The 21,004-nt window shown below is 45.8% G+C and overlaps 1 protein-coding gene across 1 annotated transcript in view; it reads left to right on the top strand.

Moving 5' to 3' along the window:
* LOC142564737 (neuropeptides capa receptor-like) overlaps nt 1-21,004 on the top strand; it is a 67,852-nt gene that overhangs the window by 33,029 nt on the left and 13,819 nt on the right. Inside the window, exon 2 of the mRNA XM_075675878.1 lies at nt 5,682-7,798. Coding sequence (XP_075531993.1) covers nt 7,534-7,798 — 265 coding nt within the window. The 5' untranslated portion in view covers nt 5,682-7,533. The remainder of the gene's footprint in view (nt 1-5,681; nt 7,799-21,004) is intronic.

Genomic DNA, 21,004 nt, shown 5'->3' on the forward strand with positions numbered 1-21,004 from the left:
ATCGTAGCAAGCAACAGACGTTAGTGCTCGACAATACTGTCATCATTTATACAAGTCTCTTGCCCTGAACTGCGATTTGGAACTAGCAAGGGCCCGTTATGTTTCCAGTTACTGTTATTCCTGTCCGATTTAAAACAGCACTGCAGGAAAGAGAGTGTTCGAAACAACGAACATCTTGTCAGAACACAACCCAGTCAAAATCTGCGTGTAACAGGTTATGGCGCGGTGACAATTTCCGTGATCATTAGCAAGGATCGCGCAGTACAGTAGTACAGACAGAAAATAGCAACTTGCATCGCTCCCTCTCCGCTCAGTTTCCTTCTCCTACTTCTCCCACCCCGCTTTCCGTCCTTCTGCAAAAGAGAGTTGGCAACGTTAGCCACAAGCCACAAAGAAAGAAAACTACGGTCGCTGCCTCGCACGTGCGTTTTGGAGAAAACAAGAATAACAAGTGAAAGCTGCAAGAGACACGTTCGGGCAGCCTGCCACGATAGCTGTAAAAAGGGACACTTGATGCTTTGCTCGAGAAGGAGGGGAAAAAAATAACAGGTAGATGGAAGTATGATAGTCACTGTAATGTCCCTCTGGCTACACTGTCAAGGGGTAAGGAGGTAAAGAGATTGGAAGATAAGAGAAACGAGATAAAGGGGGGGAAAGGTCCACGTAAGCGCGAGAAAATGTCCAACGACTCCCGCGGTATATATATATATATATATATATATATATATATATATATATATATATATATATATATATATATATGATGAAAAAACAACTGCGAAGGTTGTGGGTTCGGTTCCCACCTGCGGCTAGTTGTTTTTTCATCCACTGTAATTTCCATTAATTTGTCGTTTCTTCATTTCATTTATTAAGCACAAGTGATTTCCCCAATGCTGTCCTTGGTGTCAGTGTTTGTTGGCTTCTTATGATATGACTAATAAAATCGAGCCCCTCGGTTAACCCCCTTTCGGGCCTCTCGGTTAACCCCTTTTCATATATATATATATATATATATATATATATATATATATATATATATATAAGAATGTCTCAGAATGGTATGGCAGTGCACGTGCTCAGTTTCACCCCATGTCTTTCTCTGCGAAAAAAGAAATGAAGAAATGTGATTTTTGTTCTTTTCAGAGAGAATACAGAATTTGTTGCTTCGTGTGCAGTGTTCACTAAAAAGAATGCCCGCGCGAGTTAGCTTTGGAAGTTTGTTCCGTTTTATTTTTTCCGCCCTTTCTTTTCACCTATTCATCCATGCTTCCGGGCTCCCTTCCCGGGATTCATTCTTCAGGTATTCATTTTTCTCCTTGCAGGGTAGCAAACCGAATTTTTTTCCTGGCTAACCTTCCCCTATTCCATTGGTCTTTGTTGTGGTTTGTCGTTAACCCGAGATGAGACAGCGAAGCATACGCAAGACTAGCGCTGTTCGAGACTTGATTGTGTAGTCTAAGCTCTGCTCTCGTTAAACCTGGAAGTACGAACTAACTAGCGCAGGAACACGTTCTGTTAATGAATAAGATTACCGCTGTGGAAATGTTGGCTCCGAACTATAAGCCATCCCATGTTCGACCATAGTGGATCACTTCGTGTTTCCATCGTGTTTCCCGCAAACCGCTTGTTTTGACTTTCAATGCAACATACATTCGAAGACATTTCGCCAACCAATTTAACACCGTGTTACTAGATGCGCCTCGCATTCTTCAGCCCGGCTCTAAAAACTCTTGAAAAGTTATTTCGAAAGCATACTTTCCTGCTTCCCTTCTTGTACGGAAGTTTAACTGTAGAAAAAAAAAGACACACACACACACTTCTTACTCTTGCTCGAGGCGCGTTGGAGTGCCCGGACGACCTCATGGCCTTCGGCGTGTTTTATTCGCGGCAAAAAAAGTAATACAGAGCAGAAAACATGGCAAAGAGTGCAATAAAAGTTTCAAGGGGTGTGAAGGAGAGAGTTGTCCTGTTTTGCGCGACAACGTCCTCTGACGTCGCTCGTTTAACGCGCGTGCTCTTTCGCGATGTCCTCCCCCCACTGAGCGTGGAAAATGCGCCTCCGCGTCTCGGAACATGCCCTGGCGCTTTCAAGCCGCCCGCAGGGTCGAAAATATCCCACTGGCCCCGCACGCCAAAGCGCGCCCTGCCTCCACATCCTCATCCAAGATTCCGAGTACCGTATAAACACGAGCATAATGCGCGGGACAATCATGGCGCCCCACGAAGTATAGGAGAGGTAAAAGAAAGTATCCTACCGAAGTGCGACGAAGCCGTCTAGATTTCTGTTCGCATAAACTCTGAAAACGTCGTCTCGCGGTAGTGCAAGGTGCAAATTTGTTTGGCCTAAATCCGATAATAAAGCACGAGCAAACAGAAAAAGAACTGCGCAACGGAGGCTGTATGTTATGGCACATTCAGTTTTGTGCAGTGTAGCGAAGACTAAAGTATAGCTGCCAGCAGAATTATGTAGCCAGAAGAGGTCAGAAAAACATCGCCTTGAAGCACAATGGCAGTGTGGTGCGAAGCGCGAGGAGATGCCAGCCAAAACCCGCCAAGTGCAACGTGCGAACGTTTCGCAATACGTCGTGGGTCAGCCTCCGCTTCGAATTCGAAATTGGCCCTCTTGTGTGCGTGTGTGTGTGTGTGTGAGAGAGAGAGAGAGAGAGAGAATGTGCATGGCTCTGTGGAAACCCGTACGAAGTGTCTCGATCGCTGTGATTGCTACGCTAGATTTTACCCTCAGCGTCTCTTCCTCCTCCCTTGTTTCTTGCGCGAACATTAACCCTAGTTGTTCGCACTCTCGTTATCGTGTCGAATTGGGTCATTTTCTCCCTGCGAGTGACGTCACTGCCACCGAATTCTCGAGCTCCATGTGCAGAGTTTCAGCCATTCACAAGCCAGGCCGATAGGATTCACAACGAGAAATGATCGGCTTTTTTACCCAAACGACTGCGCCCGTGAATATAGCGACGTTTAAAAACCATCCCTGCTTTTTGTTGCCAAGTCCGCTCACATATTGCTGGAGCTTTGCCGCCGGTGCAAAGTGAAACAGGGTGACTGAACACGGAGAATGCAGTGCAATGCAGAAAAGCCCAACTGCGTCGAGGACGGATGCCCGTTATGCTTAGAAGAACCTTGCAACAGAGAAAGAAAAGCGAGCACTGTGAGGGTAAGGGAATGGGGTGACGAAGGAGAGGGGAACCGTATACACCGTCCAATGATTTATGCCTCGCACAGTTCTGTCAGGCCGCCTTGGGAGGGATGCAAGCATCCCGGCCTCAAGAGCGGAGGAAATAGCTCTTTTCTGGCAGGCAGGTAAGGTCGCTGGCTTTGAAAGGTCAGGGACAGGTTTAAGGGTGAAGAGATTTTTAATAACGAAAGGAAACAAAACAAAAGCAACAAGTCGCTAGGGGGGAAAAAAGGAAAGTAAACGCCCCGACCACCTTCATCTAGCCCTTGCAGGAAGTAAATAACACATATGGGAAGCTTGTTAGAACAAGCCGGAAGCCTTGAGAAACTTGCCCCAGTAATCAGACACAAAAAATAAAAAACGATCAGTGTAACAAATTTACAAATTTATATTTCGCTTCCTAGCCTAGAAGTTACGTTATTAATAATTTACAAGTTCGGCCGTATATTGCTGTGATTGACTTCATGCGGCTGTATTATAGATTTTATTTGTTTCTTTTCTTTCTGCCCTATAGCTGTCTCCTTCATCTTTCTCACGACGGTTGCTGACAGGTGCCGAAATGAAGAAAGACGAAAGAAAATAAAACAGGGATATTGAGCGTTCGGCAGAAAATTGGGGTAATCTGCGGAAAAAATGAACACGGAGGAACGACCTTAAGCACGGGCAGTGGACGGGAAAATAAATTGAGGGTGACACGAACCCGCGTACTTTCATAAAAGAAGCGGAAGGTTAAACGTGCACGTCATCTCAGCACTGCTTGACGCAGCTTTTCCGTTAAAAAAATAATAAAACGTCATAGAGGTTTCGCAACTGCTCTGGATTCCTGATGTCGAGTTTTTTTTTTCTTTCCGTCATGTATTGCAAGGAATTCTGCGAACTTGGTCATAGACGTTCCAACGCCGCGCATAGTTTTACTTATTGACGCTGTCAGAGCAAAGGCTGTGTTTATATATGGAGGGTGCGGCTGACGCCAGACATAGTACACGCTTGAAAGGCAGGCCCTTGAGGTCACAAACTTTATGAGGCAGGCAAAATGAGGATGGCCGACACACTAAAGGAAACCTGAGGAAAGTAATTTGTAGAGATCCGTTACGTTTCCTATTACTGGTGTTTTACAATCGCCCATCACCCCCAGTGGCAGACCCTGGCTAGAAAGGTTGCTGCGATATCCTGCAATACGTGTTTTGTTATCACATCATTATAGAGGTAGGCAGCGATAAAGCTTTCGTGGCGAAACCACTTCATTCTGCGTTTAAGGCTCGTCTCTGAAATTTGCGACAGAAAAAATGCCGTTACATTCACTACGGTATTGTTGATGACCGGGTCGAGAAACCAGAATGATAACTCTGCTCTTTTATTAGAAATCTGCAGGACCAACGAATTAAAACGATATATATGGTGGCGAGGGGGGTGGTCGTGATGGTCCAATACAGGTACAAGATATTGGGCACAGAGCCAAAAAAGCGTTGTTGGCTTAGCGGGAACGGCGTACCCTTTTACAATAGAACGGTTACAGCACGTGAATGCCGAAACACGCATGATGCATTCAGATTGACTGCAATCATTCATGTACGTTGTGCACTGATGGGTAAAGTACAGAAACATATTCATGTACACATCCCCGCCATTGCGGAAGCGCAGCGGCGTCTAAGCCATTGAGGAAGGGCGAGGAGGATGCAAATTTAACTGCGTCGTTAGAAGATACGGTGCCTGGAATCTTATTTATTTATTTATTTATTTATTTATTTATTTATTTATTTATTTATAGCGTACCCACAGCACTTTATCCTCATTGCAATGGGCGTGTTAGGTGTGGCTATTCTGCCGCGCATTTCTTTGCTGGCGGGGGTCGGAGAGCACAGTCTATCGAATGTGCCAACCTAGCTGTAGCAGTAGAAACAGTCTCCAAGACGCCGTAAAATTGCATGTAGCGTGAGACGTGAAATGGTCGTAAAGGCTGGCGCTGAACCATAAATGTTTTATGAGGCGAAACCTCAAGCTAGACATGTTAAAAGTGGCAAAGGAATACAGAAGGAAAAATAAAGACACTTTTGGGCTTGAGTGGACGCTTTAAATCGGCTAACAGTTGCCCCTTGGTGGGATAAGAAATGCTCGTACAAAGCCTTGTAGGTATGTAAGCGCTTTCATTCCGCATTGAAAACACGACGAAGTTTGGGTAGCAGTAACGTACGTATAGGCCTTTATCTCTAATGCGAAACGGATAATACATGTTGATAAGCTTTCAAATGTGTTTTCGCAAATGATGAGCTGATGTAAAAAAAAAATAATGTACATCTACTCGCTTGATCCTTTGAAGATGCATCCTTAGCAAAATAAGACAAACATTTGGTTGTCTCTGTTTCTGTAGCAGTATTAAAATAACGAAGGTTTCATCTTGATATATTTGAAATAGACAATGGCAAGCTCGTATCCGTTGAACAGGTTTGGGTTCAACTCATATTTTGTTCAATGTCTTTTTTTTTTTCTGCAGGGTTTTCTTCTCCCTTGCCTCTGCAATTGGAGAACTGAGAAAGTACTGGAGACGTCACCATGGTTGCTGGCTTCACGGCGGGAGATAAGGACCACAGACTGATGACTGCTTGTACGCTGGATAACCTACGCGCCCTCCTTCCTCCTCGTTTTAAGCGTTAGTGGTTCTTGAACACAGCAGGACGCCCTTCACTAAGCGACAGTGGTATTTCGTGGGAACATTACAATGACTTGAAGCTGTGGACAAAGTGTAGACCACCTGCGCCGCCAATTCCGGAGCGAACACTTGTATTAAACGCTCACTGTTGAACGCCAAGTGCCATTCGATCGAACGCGTAACTGTAACAAGGGTTTCATCGATAAGGGAAGGAAAGCACGGCAGCTGGATCCGCATCGGAGGCCTCGACACGGTTTAGCGACTATTCAAGGTTTCAAAGCCCGGACTGAACGCCCAGTGTTGAACGACCGCAACATCCGACTGAGCGCACAAGTGATAACGAAACGTTCGTTGAAAAGGTGAAGAAAGTGCGGCAGTTGGGTTAGCATCAGAAGCCCTGACAGCCTTCAATGACAATTCAAGGTCTGAACGCTCGGACTGAACGCTCAAGGTTGAACGCATTTCGCCAGCCCGTCCATTCAAAAACATGTTGAACGCTCAAAACGTTCACTGGTTAAATTGAAAAAGTACGTCAGAGTCAACTTGCTAAATCAAGTCCTGATTAGAAAGCACCACTAAGTGGAATTTCAGAGTAGTTATAAACACCGGCCTATTTTAGGTTCCTACTAGCTGTAACCCATTTTGTTGGAGTTTATAGGAAGCAAAAGCTAGTCCACATACATAACGCCATCTTTTATTTATTTTTTCTGCCAGATAGCGAAGTAGCGGTGCCTTAGAAGCGCTTGCAAGGACTTCAATATTATTGGCAAAGAAGTTCGTTCCTGAGAAAATGACACGAAAAAGCGATTGCGCCGCGTTATACCTTTGCCTGACACCTCGGAGGGAACGTCAAGACCTGTCCACTGGGTGAATCAATAAACAGCCGCGAAAATCGTCTGGCGTTCTTTTTATTACCGGGAGCTGCCGCTGGTTGAGAGGGAGAGCGGGTTCGCGAGTTGCGAAATATTTAATCTAAAGCCGTCGGTTGCGCGCTGTGACGAAAAAGCTGCTCAAAGGGCGCGCGTGTTTAGGCGCTACGGTGAAGCGTTAAAACAGTGGAAACTTTTTCATCTTGTAAACGTCATGAGAGAACTGTTCAACATACTGCGGTAGACACGCTGTAACCATGGTAACACTGACATTGCAGTGGCACACGCGCGGACTCTAATAGTTAACATTGCAAACTAAGCAGACTACCTGGAGCTGATCCCAAATTTGACTGGCACAGTCGCCAGGTCGGCGTACAGGTACAAAGTAAGTGTGAGTCTGACGGCCGGGCTTTGGTAGCTAGCTGCCACCTAAGTTACGCTTTCGCGGTTAGTGACACGAAAGGAAAAACAATTTTGGAAAAATGAATTGCGACACTCTCCCGCATGTGACGTCAAGCCAGGCAGCGTTCTAGGAAGCGTCTTGTGCTCATGGGTAACTGTGATTGAGAGGAGATTAAGGCCTCACATTTCCTGTACGAGCTGCCTACTTCGAAGACCTAACGCTGTGCGGATAGGGTACCAAAAGCATCCGGACGGTCCGCCCAGCGAAGAGCGACAAGTCGACGTTGTAGGCTCGCTCACATACTGGGGCACCTCGAATCGAAGAAACCCGAAAAAAAAAAACACGAAATACAAAAAAAGAAAAGCCTCTGCGAACGACCTGCCCGTGAGCGCTGCGAACCACGTGCTTCGTCGAGGCCACTGCGATGGAGAACGTCGCCGTGGCGGCCGTGAGCTCGCTGGAGGACAACGCCACCATACGGGAGTACCTGGAACTTCGGCTGGGCCCCCAGCACATCCTGCTGCCCATCGTGATCCCGCTCACGGTTCTGTACGTTGTGGTGTTCGTGAGCGGCGTCGTCGGCAACGTCACAGTGTGCTTGGTGATCGCGCGAAACTCGCACTTCCAGACTCCCACCAACTACTACCTCTTCTCCCTCGCCATCTCGGACCTGCTCATACTCGTCTTCGGTGAGTGCGAGTCAAGACTGTGTCTGGATGCTGTTTCGTTCGGCATATTTTCTTTTTTTTAAAGAGTGGCTTTCTTTGCGTGTTTCCTACTAAATGTGCTCCGTACGGTGTCCGATAACGCCATCCGCACTCTTGGTGCTGGGACGGGGACGCCGCTTCGAACCAGACAATCTAGTTGTTTGAAATAGGGATTTGTTTTGCGGATCATGTGTGCGTGTGTAATATGTACGAGTGGGACATTCGGTGCATCACCGTTGTCATCGGAAGTAGCGCACTACGTACGCGTGGGGTCAGTAGAGAGAGAGATAGATGGACAAGTTTTTTGAAAGCGCGAGAGAGACATTACAGAAAAGGAAGTCCAAACCCAGGACAGGCAGCTGTTCTGTGTTTGACCTTCCTTTTGTGCCGTGCCTTTCGTGCGCTTTAGAAATGTGTCAAGCACGCACCAAGCAGGCCTACAGGAAGTTATAATATATATAGATCTTTACTACCAGTCGTGCGTATGAAACATACTTTAAGGTATATTTGTCTCGCTAGTATGTTTATGTGTTCCGTATTATTCATATGGAAATGATATAAAGTCTTCATTGGAATACGTGCCGATTCTTGAAGGAAGGTACCGAACAAGTAAAGGAAGAAAACGAAACCATGTGAATTTTTGCGGGAAAGCTCTTCGTCATGATTACTTCCCTGACACTTTCCGGCTTCCGAGAAAGAGCTCAAAGGTGTACTCCAAAAGCTAGCATCTAAACCTATTGCAGCGACACGCGATTTAAGTGACCTCGAAGGAGAACCGCGGGTCTTTGAATTGAGTTGGGGCTGTGTCAAGGACTCGTGTCTAAGCTTCGGGTGCTTGCTAATCCTGTCACAAAGAGGGCAGCGTTGAACTTTCGAACCAACACACCAGAAAGTTGTGTAGGAGGAGGGTGCACGGGGGAGGGGGGGGCAGGGAGAGTATGGTTGGCACATGGAGGGGGAAGGGGGGCTAAAAGAAACGGTGGAAAACAAAGGGCCCTTGTGCACTCCCTGGAACGTGGTCCGATTGAAATGGTCGAATGCAAATTCACGTTCTTAAGGTGACGCTACATGTGACGTCAGAGCCATCGGGGGCGTGGAGGTTCTCGCAAAAGTTGCTCGCAGTTTGTTGTCTCGCGAAAAAAAAGGAAACCTTTAACCACCATCAGCCTTTCGGTGTTTATTTTTCCTTAGCAAACAAAACAAGTGTTTCACGCTTTCGTACTGCCCGGACTAGCGAAACGTTTGCCACTTAAGTGATGGTCTTTGTCCCGTCCCTGTATACCTGACACATGACACGCTGAAGCGACATGTTGCTCTCTTTTATTTTTCCAGAAGCCACGCATTCTTAGCCGTTAGTCGCGCACTCAGCCGTCGTAAAGGCGCCGTCGGGTCGACGACGCGAAGACGACGGGCGTAACGCCAAGTGGAGCGTTGAGAGCGCGAAGAGGTTGTAGCCGAGGCCGCAGATAATGAACGGTGTCAAGATAGCGGGAGAAGCAACACAGACAGGGAAACAGAGGCAGGGTGGAAGGGTGTGCCCCCTATGTCGGAAACTGGCATCTTCCTTTCTTTTTTTTGCAATCTCTGCCGCGCGACGCTTAATGACACGTTGCCCGTAAATATCCTCTGTCGGGCTTTTCGCTGACCTGGAAGAACGGATGCTCGAGGAAACACGATGACACTTCCATTTTCGCAGCGCTCAAATTGCCTTCCTAACCACTGTTTGCAAGCGGCCCGTATTACAGCCAACTTCCGGCTGCTATCACACCCATGGGCGTCTGTCCCAACTTCCGGGTTGCTGGCGTAAAGAGCAGCTACTATACATAGAAAAACTGACAGGGAAAAGAAATGCGCTAAGTTCCAAATCTTCTAACAGGACTTGCTCCAACGGTATGTATTGGGATGTACGTTGTTCTACACGCAGTCCCATCCAAATAGTGAAATACTTTTTTTTTATTTTGAGCTTCGTCCAGCAGGAAGGATCACGACATCCCCTGCTACAACAATATAAAAGAACACAATGTCATAATACTGGTGTGCGCCTGTGGCCACAGAATAACTGTCAGTAGCATAGTTGCCATTAGACGGTATACTCTTTTCGTGCTCCCATTTGACCAATGGCTACCTACTATTACTAAGAGCAACGGCAGTCGCCTAAACAATGAACGTCTGCGTAAGCAATATTTCGACGAGGGGATTTGCTTTCGTCCGATCGGACGAGAATAATAATCTGGCGAGGATAAGTGCCCTTGTAGAAACGTTGGCTATAAAGGCATCCCTTTGCTCGAGTACTACTGATCTCTTGAGGACTACATCTACCTGCGAATAGCTTTTTCGTTTGTATTACTACTACTATACTACTACTAGGAGTAGCCACTCCTGTGTGTAACGAGCAAACAATGAAATGAAGGTACTCGAAAAGAAGGCTACTTTAGAAACGACTTCCTTGTAGAGGGTAACAAGAGTAAAAAGGAGGAGAGCGCAGAAGACAGCGCAGGTGAGGGAGCGGAAAGAGAGGGGGCACCTGAATAAATGGCGACGAATTAATCTTTGTAATTACGGTTTGGTTAAATGCATGTTCGGCTAGCAAACATTCACATCAAGGCATTTCGTACTGTCGAAGGCTTATTTAACAAGTCACTGTGAATAATGACATGAGCAACTCAGTTTTATTGTTTGTTGAAAAATACGCGGCTGCTTTTTCTTTCGAAGCTGTTTGAGGCCATAAAGATTATTCCTTTCTCGTTTTGCACATCTGTCTCCTAACGTCATAGCAAAAGTTTTGGAAAGTTTTGAAAGGAAGCAAGGCTAAAGCTGATTAATACTCCCACAAGTACAACAAGCTTTATGACACGTCTCTTTCTTTTTTTTTTCATATTTTATGACGCCATCTGAAGAGCATCTAAGCACCGTGGGGAGCGCATTGCTCTTATCGGCAATATAGGTAATTTCTTCGCGCACGTCTCTGTGACGATGTTGCATCAGTTCTAGTTCCCATCCGCAAAGCACATCGTTATTTTTTAATCTGCAAACACAGCCATGCCCGTAAGTGTTTTGTGGATGTGCGTACTTCGCCGGCCGTGATTCTCCCTGCAACTCCCACGCTTTTCCACTAATGCCTTCAGGCACTCCAGTTCCGATATAAAGAGAAAACGAGTGACGTGATCGCGAATATTAGCACCGCTGTTCATCCGTCCTATGGCGACGGCCTGTTTCTTTATCATTCTCTGTTCTTTTACCATCTATAGCGTTCGGCATCATAAAGCTGCAGGCCGATCTCAACGTGAATCCCCGGCAGTATTGCGCAAGCGCAGAGCTAAATTTGCGCAATGCAACGTAATGCGACTAGAAGTAGTCGTCCCCGAAATGATCTGCAAGAGAGCGAAAAAAAAAAGAAGTTTACATATGCGATCGCCGTAGCTCTCCATTCGCCGGGATCATGGGTGGTTTTCATTCCCCAGCTCGTGCTCGTAAGCGCGCAACGAGATTTACGACAGTGAGCAGCCTGGTTTTCTTTTTTTTCCTTGTTTTGACCTACCTTATTCGTTGAATGATGTACTATATAATCCGCGTGGGCGTTTCGTACAGGTCACTAAACTATGAGTCCTTCCCTCCCTTGCGACTGTCACTTGTTACTGAACAAAATATAAGCAGATACTGTTGCAGTTGTCCTGTCTTCTTTTTTTTTTAGTAGCTCAGCCGATTAGAAAGACGAATGGCACACGCGCACACAAAGAGATTAGGTCTATTTTTAATGTTCTTTTAATGCCTGAATGAATCTGGCTGGGCACGTAATCCCCTCTGCGTCCGTAAGCTTGTACGGCCGACTTACGCCATTATCACTATCATCAACATCGCTTTATCCAACCGTGAATCGAATGGGATTTCGCTCCTGCAGACAGCTACACACTTGGCAATTGGTTCGATCGCTTCAACAAAGAAGTCTCGCTCTTCATGGCGGTGATCAAGTTGCGTCAGGTTTACCGGTACTTCCTTTTTTTTCCCCGGAGACAGCTGTTCGAGCCCTGTGCTGTCCTAAACTGGCTTGAGGCACTTCTCTGAAAACAGTGGAGTGCAAGGACTGACCTGTATGATGTTTTAAATTCTTATGTAATATTGAACTCTGCTTTAGAGGGTTGCGGCACCCTAGGGAGTACATTTAAATGAACTCCCTTGAAAAGGTGTTGTCCCCAATTTGACTCTATTTTCGAGATGTATCAAACACCCTTCTGACCTTTCCGCCCACCCTTCTCTACACTCCTTGACAAATATACACCCTTTGGGGTGTATATTTGCCATGCAACAATAATCGTTCTGTCTTGCTTACATTTCCTTTTTTGAAAACGCTGTGCTCGCTACTTTCCTGTCGAGGATGCTCTGTCATGCTGATAACGCGCATGCCGTTCGTGACGTGAAAGTACCGGGCTCGCAGCGTTAAAGAATGGAAAGGCGGACAAGACACATGATGATTAGTGTTGTGTGGCAAGATACGACCCAAATGGTCCAATTTCGTTTAAGAGTGCACATCAACTCGTTCGCTGTGAATATGCATAAGTAAGTTAAACACTCATTTGGGGAGTACCACTGCTTAAAAGAAGTTGCCAGCACTTATTCGTTGTTATAGCGCACTGTAAAGCAAGAAAACAGTTGCCACATTGCAAATAACTAGCTATGCATGATACCTCGGATCACAGCCCTCACTGATTTTTTAGCTTTCTCTCAAAATTTCTCTCGTTCTAGCTTGCTCTAGGGAGCCGTGCTTTGAGGATGAGTGCTTTTTTAATTTGTTCTGCTGGCTTAAATCTTAAAACAAACTTCTTGGATTTTACGCGCAAAATCTGCACTCTATACATGAAGCACTCCCTAGTGAGGCACTCGAAAATAATTTTAACTACCTATATCTTTAACGTGCTGCTTTCTCTAAGTGCACGACCTTTACTTTTTGCATTTCGCCCCAACTGAAACACGACCGCCGCGGTTGGGATCGAACCCGCGACTTCGAGCTCAGCAGCGCAAAGCCACAGCCATGGTGCCAGTGAGCTACCCTGGCGCGTTCTGTGGCTTAATTTTTTCCTGTTTGGATAATAAGGTCTTCGCCACCATTTCAGCCAAGGAACCGTTATTTTTTATGACCATCGCGCACGACATCGCCGGCGGCCATTGAACATTCTCTCTAGTCATCAAATTGCGCCACGCTTCTAATTTTGCATGCACAGGTGGCCAGCCACTCGGGCACTGCGCTTTGAAAAACCAGCCCAAAAGCATGTGAGAGCAAGCAAAAAGCTTTAACTCGTTGCAAATGAGTACATTTACAGCGCAGCAAGAACTCGCTTTCTAACAAGCGTAGTTTTTGAGTACCGTGGTTCGTGTCCCTCAGGGTCTGCTCCAACGATTCAAAAGTGGTGAACTGCCACAACCAGCCTTTGTTAGCCTCGACCTTGTTCTTTGTCGTTAGACCCGCGAGGTGTTCGCCCTTTTTAAATGAGCCCTGCAGAATTCCCATAACTATCGCGTGTAGGTTCGTTGCCTAAGGCCGCTTTACCGAGGGCACTTGAGCATCGATCGCGCCGTTATGAGTTGCCCCCGGCAGTCCTGTTTAACTTTAGGTTGTTTGGGTTATATTTATTCATTTGATTATATGGAGTACAGCACACCGCAAGCTCTTCTTTTTCTATATTCATGTTCTGTCAAGAATGTCTGCGATATTCTTCTCAAAGCGTCGCACTCTTGCTAGAGTGTATTGAACGCTCGGAAGACAACGTCGTCAAAATAAGCCGGCTTGTTCGTAACTTCCTCCCATTCTCCGCTGCCACCAGGCTGTACGCAGAACTACGACTTGACGGAGACGTACAGTGGGACATTGGCGAGCCTGAACAACCTATGAAGTTGATAAAACGATAAAGCACTAAAAACGAATGAAAAGTTCTAGAAATTAGAGCATTAACATGCTTTAACTACGAAAACTGTAGTCGAAGCGAGGGAGAAAATGTTTAGTCACATGTATAGCTCTGAATCTGTTCGTGACAACCCAGTAGTTCGTTAAATTGCAGACGGTGGTGAAGCGGTTCATTTGTTTTTAACAAAAGGAAGTTTCTTATGGATACACTTTCACCTGCTCTGAAAAGGTTGCGGAAATGAATATGGTGGGGTAGAATTCTCCCGTTCAGTGCATCGTAAAAGGTCGTAAAAAAATTGAAACATCTTTTACTGCCTTTTATGGTTTTATGCTACATGTAATGTGAAAGTTATTAACATATAAGTACGCTCACGAGTTATATGAAAGATAACGCTTAAATTGCTATCGAATGGTCATACTGGCTGAAAACAATGTCCCAGAGACTAAATGAGACTAAACGTGACTACTTGTTGAACGGGAAAGTTTCTTGTTACGTGTAAACCTATTAGCAGGAGTGTTTCAACAGTGAAATCTCCGATTCCAATCCAATCTCCAATTTCCGATTCCTATATCCGATCCTAATCGAAAACAAATATTTGACAAAAATGACCTTCCAATGCCGAATCGAACATCGTACATTTTCTCATTTCTAGACAAAGTGAAATATACTTTGCGTGGATTTCGATTGGCTAAAAAAGGGGGGCTTCGGAGGGAGGGAGCTGTTTCTTTGTATTCGGCGTTTCGCTGTTCGCTTTCATATTGCTCATTAGTGTACTTCTTTTATATCGACGCCTAACGCATTCGCCAGCCTCTTTCATACTGTTTTAGCGAACGATCAACGAGTAATTATTCTATCCTGCATGTGTTTCCGACACATCCCCTGAACCCGCCTTGAATGATATTAGTCGTCAGAAAAGTTGTGCGAGAGTTTCCCAAGAGGTTCACATCGGCTTCATGAATGAGAGATGCAGCGTTCCATTCTCTTTAGTCCCTTATATGAAGTGAGGAACTACACGGAACACCTTATTAATAGCGAAAAAGTATGTGATACAGATCAGCATTATACAGTTGGCTCCCATCTCTCGAAAACAGGCATGGAAGAGCTTCCTGAATCACACAGCGCTCTGCAAATATTCCAAGCCATAAAATTTAATAAACCAAGCATGTAAATTGAAAGTATTACCAGACATTAGAAAATGGAAACAGAACGTTGTACACGGTGAGGTCTCTTATCCCACCACTGAATAATCCAGCACGCCATTGAAGGCTCTGCAGGTCAGTTCAAGCGCTTAATCTGAGAACTTTCGCCACGTGGTCCGACGAAGCACAATAAAGGAGCCACCTATTCCGTCTCTGTGTGTAGGCCTAGCGTGAATTGACCAATATCCCCAGGTGCAAAGTACATGCGCACGTCTGGACCCCACCGCTCGATGGCGGTTGTCTTCAAAGCTTTCCCTCTATACTTACGTTCAAGGTAACCTTGAGCGGTGTGTGAATGCTAACCGCATTGCCATTTTTTTTTAGTTGTTGAGGGAACAAAAATGGGACAATTCTTATCACATAAACTTTCGTCCTTCACCTTCTTACCGTTTGACTGCGATAGTCTTTAACGAAACAAAAATTAAAATACTATGTTATTGCAGTAGGAGTTACCTTCAGTCTGCTCAGGACCACCACTAGCGGCATCCTTTGATGCAGTATTGACGTTCGACAGTCGATAACAGCTCGATTCAGGACAGAACGATTGGATATCTCTGGAAAAGGGTTTGCACTGCACGTCACTCAGAAGTGTATACGATGATCGTAACAATAACGAAGTGAGTTATAAATAATTAATGGCCAGATACGATAGATAGCAATAGGAGAAGTTGTTAAGTTGTTGCCGGTGTTTAGAGACCGCATGTTAATGATTTGACTTGAGTGTTTCTCACACTAACAAAGATAACATGCGACTGGTCAATCTACAAGCGAGAAGTTGCATATAATAAAAGGTCAGTTGTGACTACAGCGTTAAATTTCACCTTATACCCTAATGATCGTCCTGCACCCTCACAATGTTTAAAATAACATTCGAAACAAAATAAAAATGCTTACATGCCACTAAACCAGGGCGACATAGATTGAATCTATAGAGTACCCTCACGCCAGGGGACTAAAAACAAACAGAAAGAAAGACAATATTATGAAAGTTCTTTGGATCAAATAAGAAGTCACCAGCACCCAGAAGCACAGTTGAACTATAATCCGACACGTGTGTACTTCCTCATCACATCGTGAATTGTTGCACACAGTGCCGAGTGAAGCAATTACAAGAAGCTGCACGTTACAAATTGCTTTGCCGGCCGCCGACGAAGTGCCCTGTGGCAGTAACTTCCAAGGCTGCAAGAAAGTGGCCAGGCTATGTGAAGGCGCGCCGGTATCCAGATAAACTGTCAACCAATTTTTGACTCGCTTCTTCGGCAAACTGGAGAAACCTGTTTCGATCGGCCAAGCCTATTTGTAAACAGAAGTGAAGTCGCCGGAGTGATTTTCTCGCACAAAAGCCCCGGATTCCTTCGAGCAAACGGAACTGTCCAGGAAGAGCGGAAGTTCTCGATTGAAACCGGTACCGGGCACTTTCAGCGTTCGACAAAGTCTCAATTTCAAAGCACCCTCTCGCGGCTTTAACAAGAAGTGCGAGCTTTTAGGAGTCTGGAAAGGAAGCGTGGCATAGCAAACATAGCAGAGCAAGACGCGGTTCAGCAAAATAAAAAGATGGGAGAAAACGCAACCGCTGAAAGATAAGCCAATTAATGTTTTCTGAGTCAGTGCATCTGCGTCTAATTTTTTTTTTTAGAAACACGAGGTGGGACTAAATGAAAGCGAGAAACAGTTAAGAAAGATAGCCATGACCAGAAGTAAACACTATTCGGTCTATTCGAGTGTGAGTTGTGCGAAAATAAAGTTCGTACAACTCGAAAAAAAAACGACTGCCAGATCCTTCTGAGCACCCCAATATCATCACCAAGGGCCGCGCACAGAACGCAACCGCTGAAAGATAAGCCAATTAATGTTTGCTGAGTCAGTGCATCTGCGTCTAAATTTCTTTTTTTTAGAAACACGAGATGGACTAAAAGAAAGCGGGAAACAGTTAAGAAAGCTGGCCATGACCAGAAGTAAACACTATTCGGTCTATTCGAGCGTGACTTGTGCGAAAATAAAGTTCGTACAACTCGGAAAAAAACGACTGCCAGATCTTTTTGAGCACCCTAATATCATCTCCAAGGGCCGCGCACAGAAGTGTGATTCGAGAAATTAGCTTGGGGGGACGTCATTGTCACTACACTAGTCGGTGTATCAGTGTAGAGAGGCTGCTGGTTTACTTGTTACCTGCTTTTTATGCTCTGTAGCATCACAGTTCTCAGTGGGCTTTCTACAGGGGGACCTGCTTATACGAACATTGGAATTCTTCATCAGCGTTGGAACCGCCATTGCTAAAACACTCGCACCCACCCACGCACGCACGCGCAAAGCAACCCTCTCTGCTAGATGATCGCTAATGGTTGAAGGAGTAATGTCACCGGAGCCAAGCTTTTGGCACAGGGACTTGCCTTCTTCAGGGTAACTGTTTCCTCAGCAACTTTTTCCTAGATGATCGCTAATGGTTGAAGGTGTAATGTCACCGGAGCCAAGCTTTCGGCACAGGGACTTGCCTTCTTCAGGGTAACTGCTTTGCTCAGCAACTTTTTTTCTAGATGATCGCTAATGGTTGAAGGTGTAATGTCACCGGAGCCAACCTTTCTGCACAGGGACTTGCCTTCTTCAGGGTAACTGCTTTCCTCAGCAACTTTTTCCTAGATGATCGCTAATGGTTGAAGGTGTAATGTCACCGGAGCCAAGCTTTCGGCACAGGGACTTGCCTTCTTCAGGGTAACTGCTTTCCTCAGCAACTTTTTTTCTAGATGATCGCTAATGGTTGAAGGTGTAATGTCACCGGAGCCAACCTTTCGGCACAGGGACTTGCCTTCTTCAGGGTAACTGCTTTCCTCAGCAACTTTTTCTCTAGATGATCGCTAATGGTTGAAGGTGTAATGTCACCGGAGCCAACCTTTCGGAACAGGGACTTGCCTTCTTCAGGGTAACTGCATTCCTCAGCAACTTTTTTTCTAGATGATCGCTAATGGTTGAAGGAGTAATGTCACCGGAGCCAAGCTTTCGGCACAGGGACTTGCCTTCTTCAGGGTAACTGCTTTCCTCAGCAACTTTTTTTCTAGATGATCGCTAATGGTTGAAGGAGTAATGTCTCCGGAGCCAAGCTTTCGGCACAGGGACTTGCCTTCTTCAGGGTAACTGCTTTCCTCAGCAACTTTTTTTCTAGATGATCGCTAATGGTTGAAGGAGTAATGTCACCGGAGCCAAGCTTTCGGCCCAGGGACTTGCCTTCTTCAGGGTAACTGCTTTCCTCAGCAACTTTTTTTCTAGATGATCGCTAATGGTTGAAGGAGTAATGTCTCCGGAGCCAAGCTTTCGGCACAGGGACTTGCCTTCTTCAGGGTAACTGCTTTCCTCAGCAACTTTTTTTCTAGATGATCGCTAATGGTTGAAGGAGTAATGTCACCGGAGCCAAGCTTTCGGCACAGGGACTTGCCTTCTTCAGGGTAACTGCTTTCCTCAGCAACTTTTTTTCTAGATGATCGCTAATGATTGAAGGAGTAATGTCACCGGAGCCAAGCTTTCGGCACAGGGACTTGCCTTCTTCAGGGTAACTGCTTTCCTCAGCAACTTTTTTTCTTGATGATCGCTAATGGTTGAAGGAGTAATGTCACCGGAGCCAAGCTTTCGGCACAGGGACTTGCCTTCTTCAGGGTAACTGCTTTCCTCGGCAACTTTTTTTCTTGATGATCGCTAATGGTTGAAGGAGTAATGTCACCGGAGCCAAGCTTTCGGCACAGGGACTTGCCTTCTTCAGGGTAACTGCTTTCCTCAGCAACTTTTCTTTTTTTTTTCTTTGTCGAAACAGTCCCTCGGGTGACATTCCTTGCTTTAAAACTGTTGATCCCTTTAAGGCTGCATCTTCCTGCGAACTTTCGCCAAGTTGGCTAGACAAAGCACACAAGGAATCGGGGCTGCTAAAACACCAAAAAACCCCACTTCCTTTACTTTTTTTCTACCACGACAAACAAAGTGCGCTGAAGCTGTCAGTCATCGAATCATTGTGCGCAGGGAAGCACTAGCATGCCGTACAGCCGCAGGGTTATAGTACGCAGGGCATAGCCGAGCAGAAAGCAGGGCGCTCAACGTATAGTTTTCTACAAACGTAAAATGGTTAACAGAGCGTGCATCCATGGACCACTCAACCCATTTTCTCCCATGTCCTTGACGTGCCACATAAAGCACCTTGGCCAATGGCACTGACTATATTCATGCGTACTACTAACTGTGTCGCGTGCTCGCAGAGAGTTCGCCACGACGTACCGGAAGCTTCGCGCAACGTTGATGAAAGTTTATGGACAACGTAAGCGCCGCAGCGCAGTTACGGCTGTCTGACTATCACGCAACATCTCGTTTGCTTTCACCGCGTTTGGCGCACGCTTTCCGGAGAACTTCGATCTGATTGCTTGCAGATGGCTTTACTGGCACAAGATGATATCAAGCTCTTCTTATCAAGATCAACTACGGGCTGTCCAGACGGTCCACGATGACGCCATAAGGCTCGGCCTGGCGGCGCCGACGTGGACGCGGCCCGCCTCGGTCTGAAAATACCGGGCTTCAGGACACTAATAAAGTTTTGGGAGTGAATGAATGTCAAGGTTAGCTCCATGAATCGATATCGATAGTAGTTATCGTTCACGTAGCCTCCGTTCCAGTGTTAATGTGTGACAGCTTTAGTTCATTTTATTTGTTACCACGTTAAGGGTTCAAATGCGTATTTGTGTGGGGGTCCAATAAGAGGACTGTCAGATTATTAGCGAAACGACAACACAAAAATAAAGAAATAAGCAAGAAAACGCGGAAATAATCAAACAGCAGCAAATAACTAAGATTACTGTAATAGCACATGGTAAACCTTATATTTGCTAATAGCTGAACTCACGGGAACCAACAAATGCCCACTGAACAGTTCCCTCATCAATGTTTTCACTTGAATAATTTTTAATCTATTGTGACGCGTCATCTGCACTACAAACGTTCCAGATTCAGTGTATCGGGCCGCTGATAAGGCCAAGTTGGTGCCCCGGTTGCTGTAAGCGTTAACTAACGTAAACGTTATTTTTTTAACCTGTCACAGTAAGTGCTCAATATCTATTTACTTTTCTTTTGCACATTAATTGGTTATTTACTTGGAGTACCGCAAGCTGGTCGTGAACTTAACTTGCTTGTTTGACGACATAATACGAGAAACAGCGCGAAATTGTGACAAAAGGTTAAGGGAAGAGACCACTCGGACGCTGAGTTTTACAATAAAGGTTATTGTGCGGTGTCAAAATGTATTGGTAGACAGGTAGAAAACGGCCCATTATCGAGAAAGAAACCTGACCTAAACATTATTGAATCAGTGACTAGGGAAACCTGGGGACGTATTCTCGGGCTATCACTTTCGGCGACACTATCGCCTTCGCGTGTCCTAGTGCTCAACCAGCCAATCAGCTCATCTTGTTTTGCTCAACCAGCCAATCATCGCGCGTCTAATGGCCGAGGCGACAGTATCGCCGAAAGTGATAGTCCCGGAATACGTGCCCTGAGTGAAGGCGAGAAGCGGGTGGGGTGATCATGTGGATACGCGATATCTCTGTCAGATAGTTGAATGGACGCCAAGTTGCCACGAAGGGCCAATGCTTGATAATTGTTAAAGCCTCCACTATCTCGCATGACCGCTTGTCGGCATGCATGCATGTCGATGATGGCAATTTCTTCAAGTTCTGACCTGCACCCGCATGACCTGCCATGCAGACAGGTTGCTACCATACTTATGCTTCACACTGACGACATGCGCCCCCCGTAAGATCGGAGCTAAGTAGGATGTCACGAACGACCTTCCTGGAACTAGTAGCCTCAGCCAAATCAGTTTACATGTCGGGGACCATAGCTGCCGCCAGTTACCTACCAGCAAATACGGCAAACGAAGATCCCCGGCAGAAGCACTCGATTTTGCTCAGGAGTGAAACCTAATAAAGCACGCAGTTTGCGTCGTTGAAACTCGTGTCGTAGACCTGTGAGAACAAAGCCGACACTTTTTGGACTCGCTGCTTTCGATCGCTAGCTCTTATGGGTACATTAAGCGGTGCATTTGTTGAGGTGGTGCCCGCTCTCCG

This window comes from Dermacentor variabilis, chromosome 11 (genome assembly GCF_050947875.1).
Source record: "Dermacentor variabilis isolate Ectoservices chromosome 11, ASM5094787v1, whole genome shotgun sequence".
Taxonomy (NCBI): domain Eukaryota; kingdom Metazoa; phylum Arthropoda; class Arachnida; order Ixodida; family Ixodidae; genus Dermacentor; species Dermacentor variabilis.